This window comes from Erythrolamprus reginae, unplaced genomic scaffold (genome assembly GCF_031021105.1).
Source record: "Erythrolamprus reginae isolate rEryReg1 unplaced genomic scaffold, rEryReg1.hap1 H_1, whole genome shotgun sequence".
NCBI lineage: Eukaryota > Metazoa > Chordata > Lepidosauria > Squamata > Dipsadidae > Erythrolamprus > Erythrolamprus reginae.
In genome coordinates this window covers 1179706-1194597 of record NW_027248462.1, presented here as the reverse complement: position 1 = coordinate 1194597, position 14892 = coordinate 1179706, and the positions used below count along the sequence as shown (strand labels likewise).

Genomic DNA, 14892 nt, shown 5'->3' with positions numbered 1-14892 from the left:
TGGCATCTATCGTCCGTACTGTAAGCCGCCCAGAGTCCAATTGGAATTGGGCGGCACATAAATCCCATGAATAAACTATCACGATCGTGATACTATGGTTGTCATTACTACTACTATTACCGTTATCCCGTTGTCAAGGCAGGTGTCTGGAGACTATCATAGTTTTCCCCCATAACTCTTCCGCTTCAAACCTTAAACTAGAGCCCGGATATGAAACCCACGGATTTTTATTTTATCTTTATTTTTTAATCTGACCCTGATGGGGGTGGTGGAGTGTGTGTGGGGAGACTGAAGAGAGGGGTCGGGCTAAATCTCTGGGCGGAGAAAGGGTTAATAGCCCAGAGCCCACGTGGGAAAGAAGGAAGAGGAGGCGGCGCCTTCCTGCTCCGCCTTTGGGTCGGCGAAAAAGGTTTTGGGGGCCGAAAAACCCCTCCCCCTGCTCTCCAGCTTAGGCAGCCGCATCTGGTGCAAGGGGGTGGGAGGGAGACCAGTTCTCCCAAGGGTGAGTTACAGGACAGAGGCGGGCCTTCCCTTCTTTATACACAGACACGTGCAAGAAAAAGGAGGCGGCAAGGTAAAGGGGTTTGGAGGAGGGGGGATGCTCCTTTTTATCATCATTCAAGGTGGGTATAATAATGCTAAAAGATCGGAAAGGGGGTGGCTGGGTGGGAGAAAGCTTAGCCATCTCTTTGCCCCTCCCACCCCAAACCACATCAAAGAGGCAAAATGGCTGCATTCCCCTTGTCTTGGTGTCATATGGGGTGGGGTGGGGGTGGGGGGAAACGGATGGGCTGGAAGCGCCCCGAAAGGCTTTGCTCTGTAATAGGGCAGTAGAAAGTCCCGCTTTGCCAAAGGAGGGGTGGGCGTAAGCCGGGAGGAAAGTCAGGGCGCGGGGGGCTGGGAAATGAATGGCTCAAAGTCCTTTGCTGGGAAGGGGGCGCGCGTGCCTCTTGCAAAAAGGGGTGGTGGGTCCCCGAAGGGGGTTTGCACTGGGAGACACGCTTTGCGGGTGGAGGTGGGGAGGCAGATATTTAGGAAGAAGGCTGGGTAGAAAAATGTTCTCCTGAGAAGCGGGTGACAGGAAGTGGAGGTGCAAACGAGCGAAGTTGGAGGGGGAAAGTTAGGGGCAAAGCTGTGCTTGGGTAGGGGGCTGAGAACAGGAAGAGGAGTTTACAAGCCGTAAAATGGAGGGAGGGTATCTCAGCGTCTGAAGTGGGGGAAGAGAGGAGGGGTCGTTTGATGAAAGTTCCCCCTTTCAACAGTGGAGTGATGTTATAAGTCCAAACCCGGTTTTGGGGGAAAATAACTCTAAATGACCTGCCTAATTGTTCAACCCATGACACGGAATGAATTCCCTAATGCAGTGTTTCCCAACCTTGGCTACTTGAAGATATTTGGACTTCAACTCCCAGAATTCCCCAGCCAGCAAAAGCTGGCTGGGGAATTCTGGGAGTTGAAGTCCAAATATCTTCAAGTTGCCAAGGTTGGGAAACACTGCTTAATGAACCGTCCGAGCCTCCAGTTCCAATTATTAAAAAGACAGTGTGGCTCTTAATTCCTTATGAGTTGCTGCTATAGCAGGTACATTTTTAAAAAAATCCACAAGATTGATGAGTAGGCCTTATCCTCCCCTATCTTCCCTCTGAGGAACTTTATGAATGTTTTAGAAGTGGATGCATTTTTGAGCCAGATGTTTATCTGGATGTTGTTTGGAAAATGAGGATAGAATTTTGGATTTTTCAGATACATATCTTGTGAACAATTTCTTTGCCTGAGAAGCCTATGATTGAGTTGGTAAAACAAATCAATGAAAATAATCTGATATTTTTGCTTGTTTGTCAAAATCCCAAACAGAGATTGCATCCAATGAATTAGAATCCGTAAACCAATTCTCATAATTGTTGATTCTAAATAAAATAACTTTTCCATGTACAATAAAATGTGTTAATTTAAATGTACAGGCAAAAGTGCCCTTTGCTATTACTATTGCTTTTTTTCATAATAGGTTTTGTTGTGGATAGTATTGTTTGATCATTTGCATTTTTTTGAAAGGTAGAGTTGCTTCTTCTTTTAGAAAGTTTAAATATCTTGATTACTTTCATCAGTATAAAAACTACTTTGAGATGATGTTTCAGTTGGGAACACCTAAAACCCTGGTCCAGATTTTTTTTCCAAATTCTTATTAATTAATATTGACTGAGTAACTTTAGTGGAAAGCCAGTTACAATTTGACAAGGAGCAATTGGGAAGAAGAATATGCAATTTTTAAAATAAATTAGGGAAATCTTTCAGATTTTACTCCTTACTAATGTAGTTGAAAATGAAGATAGCTTCAAATTTGTTGTTTTGGGAGGATTTAGACTTTGATACATTCACCCCAAAGTATCATTGAGCACTTTTTTCCCTGCATATCATTGTCACTTATGACTGTGAAGTGACACAGTGAAATCAGCTCAAGTGTAGAGAAATTACACATACACTATTTCCCATGATCTTGATCCTGAAATGGCACCATATGCCACTTGCTGACATCTTTGTGAGTGGGAATAAATGAGAGGGACCAACGCATCCTTGTGTTTTGGTTCAAAAATTATTTTAAAATGGAATTGCAAATCTAACTTGCCCTGTTTTCAAAATTAGAAAACTTGAGAGAAAATCCCTGATTTTTTCTGTTGGTTAACCATGGACAGTTTAAAATTATCTTGGCTGCTGTGCCGTTTTGCTTTACTGTATAGATTTGGTAAACTATTCATTTTAGTGAACTGCAATAAAAGAAGGTAACTATAGTGGAACAGGTTTCCTATTTTCTGGGGGGATGGAGTAATGTTATATGAGCACTAGGATTTCAAAATATGAGGTTGATAGACATATATTAGATGATTTCTGCAACCAGAACATTTAATCAAGAAACACTGTCATATTAGAGAAATATTAGTTCTGAGCTGTGGCTTCCAGCATGGTGAGAGATGAGTGAAGAGACAACTTTACTGTAATGTGATCTATTTATTAGATTTTTATCCCAACTTTATTACTTTATAAGTAACTCAAGGTGGCAAACTTTTAATACTCCTTCCTCCTATTTTGCCCAGAACAAACAACCCTATGAGGTGAGTTGGACTGAGAGTTGACTTTCAAACCTAAGGTGGGACTAGAACTCTCCATCTCCTGGTTTCTAGACCAGCACCTTAATCAATCGAATTAAAATTGATTAAGATCAGATTCTGAAGTGGTAGAATCCCTGAAGAGTTATTCTGAAAGTATAGATTCAGGGGGAAAGCTGCATGGATGTATCCTCTGCTATTTCTCCCCCTCCCCTTTCTGAAAATAGATTGGGCACAGAACAATCATTGTAGTATTTACTCCTTTTCCCCATTGCCTTTGTGAATGGATTGTTAACTTTTATGAGAGAAGTTTTTCTTTGACATTGACTCATCTTAAACTTTTCCAGTCTTTAATTTGCCCTTTTTTTTAGGCAATAAAAACTAAACAATGCCGCTTGGCAGGACCCAGGGGAAGAGCCTTCTCTGTGGCGGCCCCGGCTCTCTGGAACCAACTCCCCCCAGAAATTAGAATTGCCCCCACCCTCCTTGCCTTTCATTACCTACTTAAAACCCACCTCTGCCTCCAGGCATGGGGGAATTGAGATACTCTTTCCCCCTAGGCCTTTACAATTTTATGCATGGTATGTCTGTATGTATGTTTGGTTTTTATATTAATGGGTTTTTAATCGTTTTTAGTACTGTATTGGATTATTATTGTATGCTCTCTTATTATTGCTGTTAGCCGTCCCGAGTCTCCGGAGAGGGGCAGCATACAAATCCAATTAAAATAATAATAATAATAATAATAATAATAATAATAATAATAATAATAATAATAATTTCTGATTGATGACAACTGCCCGTATGAATGAAAACAGGTTTAAATTGTTGAAGCATGATTGGATTGGATTGTAATTGCAATATATGAAACCTGCTCTTAAAAGTGAAGTCTTGTTTGTAATTTTTTTACACTTCAAAGTAATGTTTTTCTTAAGATGGTTTCTGCCATAGGAAACATATCCACCATCCTAAACTAAATCGAAGCAAGTCCACCCTTTCCCTCAGAAATACCTTTCTTCTGCATATGGAAATGAATTATGTAAATATGAATTTGATTAATCTCATGATGTAGACTGCACAGGTGATTGCTTACTTTTTTGTCTTTTTAGGGAGAAAGGACTCATGTGAAAGCCAAATCCTCCTGATGTATGGCGGAATCCTGTGACAGAGCAGTTTCCTTGACAACAGTCTCTCTGCTTCCTAGAAATTGTTGGTAAACTTTGGCCTAAGCTTGTGGTCAAAATTTGAGGAAGAAGAAGACTCTTCCCACCATGTTTGCCTGTGAGCCTTGGGGCATCACTGGCCAGACCTCAGTCTACAATTGGGACAAGTCTGTCTACCTCTTAGAAGACAAAATGGAGTCCATAGAGGGTTCAGGGGAGCTGGATCTCCATTTTAAGGTGTTGCTTGAGCAGGAGATGTATCCAGAGGTCACAATTGAGGAGGAAGAGGAAGAGCCTGAGGAAGTAGAAGTAGATGCTGAAGGAGAGGCAGATGAAGAGGAAGAAGAGGAAGAGGGGGGAGAGGAGGAGGAGGAAGAAGAGGAGGAGGAGGAAGAAGAGGAGGAGGAAGAGGAGGAGGGAGAAGGGGAGGTGGAAGAGGAGGAAGAGGAGGAAGAGGAGACGCATCCACGAGGTCCCCAGCAAGAGGCAGTGGGAGCAGTTGATGGAGATGACTCTCTTTTTGTGGTGTGTACTGGAACAGTTGAAGAGCTGCTAGGCTTAGAGGCATCACTAACTGCTGAATCAGTGCAGCACGATGCAGCACAACCTCAGCGCTGGGAGGTCCAGTGGGAGGAGATATCCCAAACTTCACAGCCTCTCCTCCCTGAAATTATAGAATCACCATTAATATCCCCAGAAGCAGCCACCTCCAATAACACTCAGGTAGTGGACGTCAGTACAGTAGAGATAGAATCAGAGGCCTTCCCAACCACTTTGGAGGACTTAGGGAATACTTCATCCTCATGGGGAGCATCTTTCATTGAAGAGAGCCACCAGGACCTTCAACGCTCCCCAGCTAGTGCAGATAGAGGGAGTATTGGCAAAGCACGGACACCTATATCCGGAATAGGCAGTTTCAGCTTGGAGACTGCCCGCCGGCGCTTCCGGCAGTTCTGTTACCAGGACACTGAGGGTCCACGAAAAGCATGTGGTCAGCTCTGGGAGCTTTGCAATCATTGGTTGAAACCAAAGAACCGTACTAAGGAACAGATTCTTGATGTCCTAATCTTGGAGCAGTTCCTGGCTGTTCTCCCGCCTGGAATCCGAAGTCGGGTATGGGAATGCAGCCCGGAGACTTGCGCACGGGCAGTGGCTCTAGCGGAGGAGTTCCTAGCCAAGCAGAATGAAGCAGAAAGACCAGAGGTGGAGGTAAAATCGCTCAGTCCCCCTTTTCTCACATTTATTCTTAAGATTCATTGTTGGGCTATATTATTTTGGGGGAAGACTTTGAGATAGGCAAGTGCTTGAGACAGGACAGCTGCAGCAGTTACGGGAGGTAAATGAAATGGGCGGAGAGTCAAAATGTTTTCCTTTTGGAGCAAAAGATATTCTCCCACCTGGCTGGTGGCTGGTGGCAATCGGAGAATTATTATTCATGGAGACTTTATGAATAATAAAGTCTTCCAGCTATCCTTCAAAGCATACAAATCTCAATGACTGCCCCATAAAACATCACAGAGCAATAAAATAAAGCGCCCATAAAATTGAAGAAACATAATTCATTCTATTTTTAATAGGTAGACTGAGGAGGTCCCAGCAGGTTTATGGCTGCTCCAAATTAGCAAAGTGAATGCCATTTTTAAATATTTCATCCAATAGCAAGCATTAGACAACCACACCAGACCATACCTAATACTTGAGGTTGTTCTTCTCCCCTTGGCTTGGTTTTACTTGCAGATAATAATAAATAATAATAATAATAATAATAATAATAATAATAATAATAATAATAATAATAATTTATTAAGATTTGTATGCTGCCCCTCTCCGAAGACTTGGGGCGGCTCATAACAATAATAAAAACAATGTTACAGTGAAAAAAATCTAATATTAAAAGAGAAAAAAACATATAAAACCCCATCATTTAAAACCAAGCAACACATACATACCAAACATAAAATATAAAAGCCTGGGGAAGGTGTCTCAGTTCCCCCATGCCTGGCGATATAGGTGGGTCTTGAGTAAGACCACCTCCTCGAGTAGCACGGGCAGGGCTGGGAGGCAGGTACGTGGGTAACAAGCGCACCTGAACCTCTAAGTCCAACTTCAAGAGGAGGGACTCATAACCCGCAATCTCAGGGGCAACGAGTCTACGCAGGCAAAGGTTCTCCTTGGCTACAATAGCCACTCCTCCCCCCCCTTCCCTGGGGTCGAGGCTGATGCCATACCTGAAACCCAGCTGGGCATATTTCTTAGAGAGGAACTCCTCCCTCCAGGCCCAGCCAGGTTTCAGTCACACATGCCAGATCGGCTTCCTCATCCAGGATCAAATCCCGGATGAGGAGAGCTTTGTTTACTACCGATCTGGCATTGAGTAGCGGCAGCTTGAGCCCAGGGCCCGGATTACACTTGTCACCAGGACCCCGGGTTGAGCTCACGGGACCGGAACAAGGGATCGCTTTTAAGCAGCGATCTCTTTTTCCTCCAGAACAGCTAGCCCCGTGACTCCCGCCATATCTACCTCTCCCCAGCAGGACCGGGGGAGCACCCAAAGGTGTGATCTCTCCTCTGCAATCTGAATCAATCCATTGTCTCCTTAGCAGCCCCATCACACTGTAATCTATTGGCAATGCCAGCTGTCCTTAGCCAACTGTGGCCTGCTGATTCCATATGCTCACCTCACTTCATGCTGTTTTTAATCCATGAGCTTGGAAGGCTGTGGGTGGTGGAGGAAATAACAGTAGAAAGTCAAACCCCTGTGCAAAAAACGGGGAGGAAATATGCATAGGGAAAAAAACCATGGCAATGGCTGAACAAACTGGAATTTTTAATTTCTTTCAAACACCGCTGATTTCCTACAGGAGTGCAAACCAGTGGTAGAGATAACTCCTGGATTAGATTGCTATTGTCATAAAAATGTGCTTATAGTCTTGGGTCCTCAAACCCATCTGAGGTTTCCAGCAGTGTGGAAACTATGACCCCACACCATGCTGCTGAATTACAACTCACTATGTCTCTTCATCAGCCAGGCTGATGGGTTTGCTGATGGAGGTTCACTAGCTTTCTTCTCTGTCCTTGTTTAGAAAGTTTGTTGTTACGGACACAGGATCCCCATCTCTTGAACGCCTGATTTTCATTCTGAGATTAAAATGACATTTCTGGAACTACGTAGCACTTTAGAACTTCATCTTAACCTACAAATGTATATTAATTGCAAGCCTGGATTTAAAATGACTGACGGCTGCTTCTGCCTCCCCTGCAGTTAAATTGGAAACTCAACTTTGAACCTGAAGTGTTTGCAAGTTGAAATAGCAATATGACTAGATGCAGATATTGAGATAGATTCCCAGTTTGTCTTAGTGGTTAAGGCAGCAAGCTAGAAATTAGGAGACCATAAATTCTAGTCCCTTTTTGGCATGAAAACCGACTAGGCAAATTTAGACTAACCAAATCTGGTCTAAATATTTGGGTACTGTGCAACAAGCCATTATTATTATTATAATAATAATGATGATAATGATAATAATAATAACAATAACAATAATAATAATAATTAACATAATTATAACATAATTCGCCGCTAAAGCAAGCATAATGATCTAGTTTGCTGTGTTTTATTGTTGACATAACATTAACATTAATAATAATAGTAATATAATAATAATATTCATTTGCATAATGGTAGACAAAACACCCACGTATGTAGAGGACTGTAGGATCAATAGTTTTCAGCTATTTTATGTTGCATCAGCTCTGAAGTTCCTATCAGAGGACTTTCTCATTACCTTTTGTTTGATCCTTTTTAGAGAAGTTGGATGCAAAACTTATCAAATGTAATGAACCATAAAAAGTCTCCTACTATATTGTGAACACAAGGCCACTTTCAGATATTTTGGATCTCAAGTTGTCTTTAGTCAGCATGGCCAATGGCAAAAATTGTGGGGACTACAGTCCATAAGATCTGGGAGGCAACTGATTGCCTGCTCTTCATATAGACCAGATTGTAGATATAGAGCTTGATAAATTCAGAGAGATTCCAAATTTTCAGAGTTTGATTTTCAATATACATCAAACTTAGAATTGTTAAATGTTTTCCAAAAGCCAATATTATTGTTCTGAAGAAGGCCCAGCTTCCTAGGAAAAGTCCCGTATTATTTGACATATTTTCCACCACTTTGCTAATAGATTGGAACAGTTCACATGCCAGGGCATCACACAGCTCTGAATTCCTTTCTTCCTCCACAGAAGAAAAAGGTCACATGAGGTATATCTTACATTCTTGGCTGGCTCAGCAGAGAGAGGAAAGGAAGAAGCAGAGGCTGTAGTTTTCACAGGCAATTAGGCCTCTTCTTTAACATCTGAGTAATTAACATCCCAAATAGTTGGGATGCCAAAACTGAGGCACCTCAGCTGGAATGAGTTTGGGCAAAATTCTCCCCTCTGTCATCAGGAAAAATTATGCCATTTTTCCAATCCATAAGATGTTTTTAGAGATTGCCTCAAGCATCAGGGATACTGCTGGCTCTAAATCACCGTCACACTTATAATTTTTAAGAACCGAATTGTCTTGAACTTCTTTTCATTTCTTTCTCAGCTCCTCAAGTCTTTCAGCTGTCCATTAAAATATCATAGGCTTTGCAGAGCTTTAAATTAAGACATTTCAACATCTTTCCCTGTGTCCCTTTATTTCCTCTTTGTCGTTCTGCCCTTCCACAAAGAGGGTTGCATCATCTGCCTTCAGTAGATTTCCAGAACACTACACAAAGGATGCTGGGAGCTGTAGTCTTGCATCCTGGAAGCGAAGGATTCTTCTGCTAAGAAATTAAATTAGGGTTTTTTTAAGAGCTCCTTTCTGCACAAATGTAAATTGTAATCAGAAAGTTGGCATTGATATAAATTGTGACATTGGAGCAGAAAGTTACAACTCATGATTTTTTAATTAGAACTTATGGAAATCAGAAGCAGTTGAGGAAGTGTTTAACTCAGCCTCCTCAGTTTTCTTTCCCAAATTAATAATAATAACAATAATTTATTAGATTTGTATGCTGCCCTCTCCAAAGACTCGGGGCGGGTTACAACAATAGTAAAAGACAATATAACAGTAAGACAAATCTAATATTAAAAGAAAAAGATATATAAAACCCAAACAATTAAAAAACCAAACAACACATACATACCAAACATAAAATATAAAAGCCTGGGGGAGGTGTCTCAGTTCCCCCATGCCTGGTGATATAGGTGGGTCTTGAGCAGTGTTCCCTCTAATTTTTTTTTTTGGGGGGGGGGGGAAGTATAGTGTCTAAGCGGCAGTCCCTTTGGGACTGAGCGGCACAGAAATATTAAATAAATAAACAAATAAACAAACAAACAAACAAATAAAAAAACCACCCTGTTTTGCCTCAGAGAATTTCAAAATAAAATACTGTACTGTGTGTCTATAACAGTGAGCTCATAATAGGGCAACTCTATCAATATCAAAATGCCACTTAAATAGTTGAGCTAGTTTCAAACTAGATTTTGATTTTCTTTCTCTCTTCCTTACTCCCATTCTTTTCTTTCTCTTTTCCTTCCTCTCTTTTTTCTATCTGTTTCTCTCTCTTCCTCTCTTTCTCTCTCTCTCCTTCCCTCTCACTCTTTCCCTCTCGGCTTCTGGGCAGGTTTGGAAAACTCTGAGTTGATGATGATTTTTAAGTGAGCGATTGCTCACTGCTCAGCTTAGAGGGAACTATGGTCTTGAGTAATTTGCGAAAGACAAGGAGGGAGGGGGCTGTTCTAATTTCCGGGGGGAGTTGATTCCAGAGGACCGGGGCCGCCACAGAGAAGGCTCTTCCCCGGGGGCCTGCCAGACAACATTGTTTGGTCGACAGGACCCGGAGAAGGCTAACTCTGTGGGACCTTATCGGCCACTGGGATTTGTGCGGTAGAAGGTGGTTCCAGAGGTATTCTGGTCCAATGCCATGTAGGGCTTTAAAGGTCATTACCAACACTTTGAATTGTGACTGGAAACTGATCGGCAGCCAATTCTAAAACCCATGCGATTATGAAGTTTCTCTTAATTCTTGTAGCATTTCTACAATTTCAGTCTTTATTATTTCTGGAAGTAGCAGCTATATTTGTACCGATTATTTTGAAATTTGATCCACTGATTGAAATTTAATTTTTGCTTTGGCCTTAGCTTCTAAAATGCCAATAAAAGGGCAAGCTTATCATGCCCTGGCCCTCAATTTATTGTTGTGCACCTTTGTCTTAAAAGGATCAACAAAAGGAATAGTTACCCAAAAGTCATAACTGACCAAATTGATTCTCAAGTCACAAGTCTCAAAAAATTATGTTTGCATCATAATTTTTTTTATTTTTTCTCCAGAATCAATACATAGTTTCCAACACAAAGTCTAGCTTATTGTCAAACATATACAAATTTTTCCTTTTTACCTTGTAATCATTCAATGGAGGATCTTATATCTCTTTCTTTCACAAAGTAATTGTAAAAACATATAATATCTTATATATTCAAAAACCTCTTAAAGTATAGCTTTTCATTATCTAATATTAAAACATTACAATAACCCTTACATTAATCGCTGGTCAACAAATTCATTTCTTATTTAAATCTTACACTCAAAAAATTATGTTTTACTTATCAAATTTATAATCAAAAGCTAAAAGTTTCAGGAGACTCTTCTGAGATTTCACTTAATTTAGTAGGGGCATTGCAGATTCTGTGATGGAGGGAACACCGTTCCCTTAAATCAGTGGTCCCCAAACTACGGCCCGCGGGCTGCATGCGGCCCGCTGAGGCCATTTATCCGGCCCGCTGGTGAGTGACACAACACAATGTTCCATCTAATTTTCTATGAATAAAATGTGGTATTTTGTTAGTAACAAATATCAATCATCAAAAAAGTTGCAAAAGTTTTTTTTCTAATTTTGTCATCCAGTTACATTCATTTTCTTTTAATTAAATTCCCTCCTTAATGTTCCTTCAAAAAGTACACCAATTGTATTTCTAACTTATTAACCATTATGCCAAAGTGCTTCCTTCTTTCTTTATACATTTTTAATAAGCCTAGAAAACCTACAATCAGATGATAACAAAAGAAAATAAAAAACAAAACATAAACATATATGAATTTCAGACTTCTTCCCCCCCTCTAAATAGTACATTCCCATTTTGTTTTTTACTTTAAAATAAGGTATGTGCAGTGTGCATAGGGATTTGTTCATAGCTTTTTTTAATAGTCCGCCCCTCCAACAGTCCAAGGGACAGTGAACTGGCCCCCTGCGTAAAAAGTTTGGGGACCCCTGCCTTAAATATTGAAAGCCACTTTGAAAATTTTACCTGCTAGAAAGCACATTAAAAAGCTGGATTTTCAAAAGACTGGATAGACATACAATTGCAACTGAGCAGAGCTGCTTAAATTATGATCGCTAAGACATGATGCCGCCTTTTGAATGTCTTTTTCCCCAGAGAGGTTTTAATTTTGATTTTCCTGTTTGAAAAGGGAAGTGGAAAAATCCAAATGGGAACTGATTCATGGGGTTCTCTTATTTTTGTTGTTGTTGGCTCTTATTGGCTCTTAGTGAAAAGGTTTAGAACAGGGGTGTCAAACCCGCGGCCGTCAGACTGAATGCGTCATGTGACGACCACGCTCACCCCCTGTTTACAAAAGGGAGAGAAGTCACGATACATCATGTGACAACGTGGGGCCACAAATTTGACACTCCTGGTTTAGAGAAAACATTAAAATCAAGTTAATATAACAGAAAAGCAGAAGAAAAACCAAGTATGCTTTTGGTTCTCCACCTGGGAAGATTTCATGTGCCGAGACAGCCCTGAAGAAGGTGAATTAATAATTTTGTGACGTGTTTTGTTTGCCATCAGTGAATGATACTAAAATGCAAATAAAGCACATTAGGAATAGCAACAAAAGGAGTATACTGTGAGATGGGGAGAATGTATATTACAGAACAAATAGAAAAACAGAGTTGGAAGTCTTCTAGTCCAATCCCCTGCTTAGGTAGGAAACTCTACACCACTTCAAACAAATGGTTATCCAATATCTTCCTTAAAACTTCCAGTGTTGGAGCATTCTGGAGGCAAGTTGTTCTACTGATTAATTGTTCTAACTGTCAGGAAATTTCTCCTTAGTTTTAGGTTGCTTCTCGCCTTGATTAGTTTCCACCCATTGCGTCTTGTCCTGCCCTCAGCTGCTTTGGAGAATAGTTTGAGTCCTTCTTTGTGGCAGCCCCTGAGATATTGGAACAATGCTATCATGTCACCCCTAGTCCTTCTTTTCATTAAATTAGACATATCCAGTTCCTGTAGTCTGTTCTGACCCAGCTTAAGCAGAAACAAAAAACAGACTCCTTGTCACCACAATCCCCTCTTTATTTTCTTCTTGTGAATTAATTACATTCACACGAAAACTCGAGGCATTAGTCCTTCAAAGAATTAATTGTAGTTCAGACCTTATCAGTTCAATTTTAAGGCCATGAGCTCCCAGACAAAAGACTGCCAAGTAAGTTCTGGCAAGCAGTCTTTGTGGCATGAAACGCAATGAGCCAAAATCTTCAGAATTACGAACTGTTGTCTCCTATGACCACCACTTCCCTTACCTTCTATTTATTCCCAGCCAGGGAGGGACCATTCAGCGTCCACATGTGCCTTGCTTCATGAGTTTATTCCTTCTCCTCAGTTGTTCTCCTCTCCTAACAGCTCTGTGCATGTGTGCATCTGGAACAGGCTCCAGCTGGTCTTCCTCCCCACTTATCTCTGCCGCCAAAGGCAGCTGCCTCTGCAGTGACTGGGAAATGTCGGACAGCTCTGGTTATATCTCTGCGTCTGGCGTAAAGCATCCATTAGAGTTGTTCTAGCTTGAGTAGAACGACAGGATCAGGAGCTGAGGCAAGACAGTGATTAGAAAGGAACCCTTTTATTAGAACAGCTGTCAACAGGACAAATTAGTAATCGGCACAGGCAAGCCTCCGTCAGGCTGCTATGTATATGGTGGCTGTCAAAACTGGTAGTCAATAGTGGGGCTGTAATTTTCCCACCGGCTGAGCTGTCAATGGACAGCCAATAGGAAAAGAGCTCTTAGCTGCTAGGTAGTTTTCAAGTGTGGCAACGCAGCACCCCTCCCTTCCCAGATGGCGTATGCGTATTCCTGGAGATACGCTGGGCGCCTGCGCAGTGCTGTGGCTCTATAGGCATGGTCAGGTCAGGAGCCTCTGGATCTGCAACTGGTGATGGGGGTGCTTCATCAGGAATCCTGACCTCTGGAGGACGATTTATCAAGGCAGGTGAGTCGAGCGCCGGGATCATATAGTCTGTGGGGACGTCGGGGTATCATCAGCAGGAACGGTTGGAAGGCGGTCTGTGGCCTCTACATTTGGCCTGGTGGTAGCGGGGACTGGTGTGGAAGCAAAGGGTCATCCTCTAAGCTGGTCAACATGACGTCTCCATAGCCTCCCATCCTCCAGGTCTACTCTATTTGAATAGGGGCCTGTTGCTGCAGGAACCCATGCTGGTAGCCAATGGGCTCACCACCATAATTTCTAGCATAGATTGAATCCCCCACAGAAAAGGTCCTGACCTTGCTGGTTGATTCTATTGGGGTGTCGACCACATAATTAGAGTGTATGAGCTTGTCCAATGTATTTCTGAGGTGGTGGTTCATGAATAATTCTACTGGGCTGCAGTTGGAGACTGGGCTTAGAGTAGTATGCTGGGACATAAGGTATTTATTTATGTTCTCTTGCCAGTTCCCTGGCCATAATCTAGACAATGCCTCACAGCTCTTTCAGCCAAACCATTGGCTGAAGGGCGAAAAGGGGAAAACTGTGCATGACGGATGCCTAACCAGCCAAAAATAACTAGAATGAGCCAGAGGTAAACTGAGGCCCATTGTCTGAAACTACAACGGCAGGGAGCATTGATAATAGCCTTGATAGTAATAAATAACCTGCATAACACACTGCTGATAGCCTCAGAGGTAGTGGATGGCATGAGGGCTAACTCACCCACTTGGAAAAAGCATCCACTACCACTAAAAATGTCTGCCTTTGCATTGGCCCTGCCAGGTCAATGTGGATTCTTGACCATGGGCCTCTGGGGACTTCCCATTTTCTGGAAGGTGCTTCGGGGAGGAGTAGCCTGGAGTATTTTCATCTCTGATAAGACCCAGCCCATTCAGCGATGGCAATGTCCAGCTTAGGCCACTAGATATAACTGCCGCCCAACACTTTCACCCTGGTAACCACTGGGTGTCCCTCATGTAGGCTGTACAGTACTGCAGTTCTTAAGGCTTGTGGGACCACTACCTGTCTACCCCACATCAAATACCCCCTCACAGACAGCTCATGTTGTCTCAGCTTGAATGACCCAAAGTCCTCTGAGAGTTATTCCCTTTCTCCCTCCCACCCCCGGTACCCAGTTGAGGATTTAAGAAATAATATGATCTTTGGAGGAAGGGTTTTATCAGCCAGTCAAGGGCATGGTGGTCTCCTCAATTAGCAAAACTGAGGAGGCAGGGTCTTGGACTGGTTGAGGAAGCAGGCATCTGCTGTGGCCATCCACATTAGGTATACCCCTCCTAGGGTGATAAACCAACTGGTAATTATAAGCTGAC

At 42.1% G+C, this 14892-nt stretch overlaps 1 protein-coding gene across 2 annotated transcripts in view; it reads left to right on the top strand.

The window, feature by feature from the left end:
* The first annotated feature begins 429 nt into the window (after positions 1 to 429).
* The window catches only part of LOC139155327 (zinc finger and SCAN domain-containing protein 2-like), a 30431-nt gene continuing 15968 nt past the window's right edge, over positions 430 to 14892 (top strand). For both annotated transcript variants that reach the window (XM_070730455.1, XM_070730454.1), the window contains exons 1-2: positions 430 to 574; positions 4211 to 5473. In XM_070730455.1, coding sequence (XP_070586556.1) covers positions 4373 to 5473 — 1101 coding nt within the window. In that variant the 5' untranslated portion in view covers positions 430 to 574; positions 4211 to 4372. The remainder of the gene's footprint in view (positions 575 to 4210; positions 5474 to 14892) is intronic.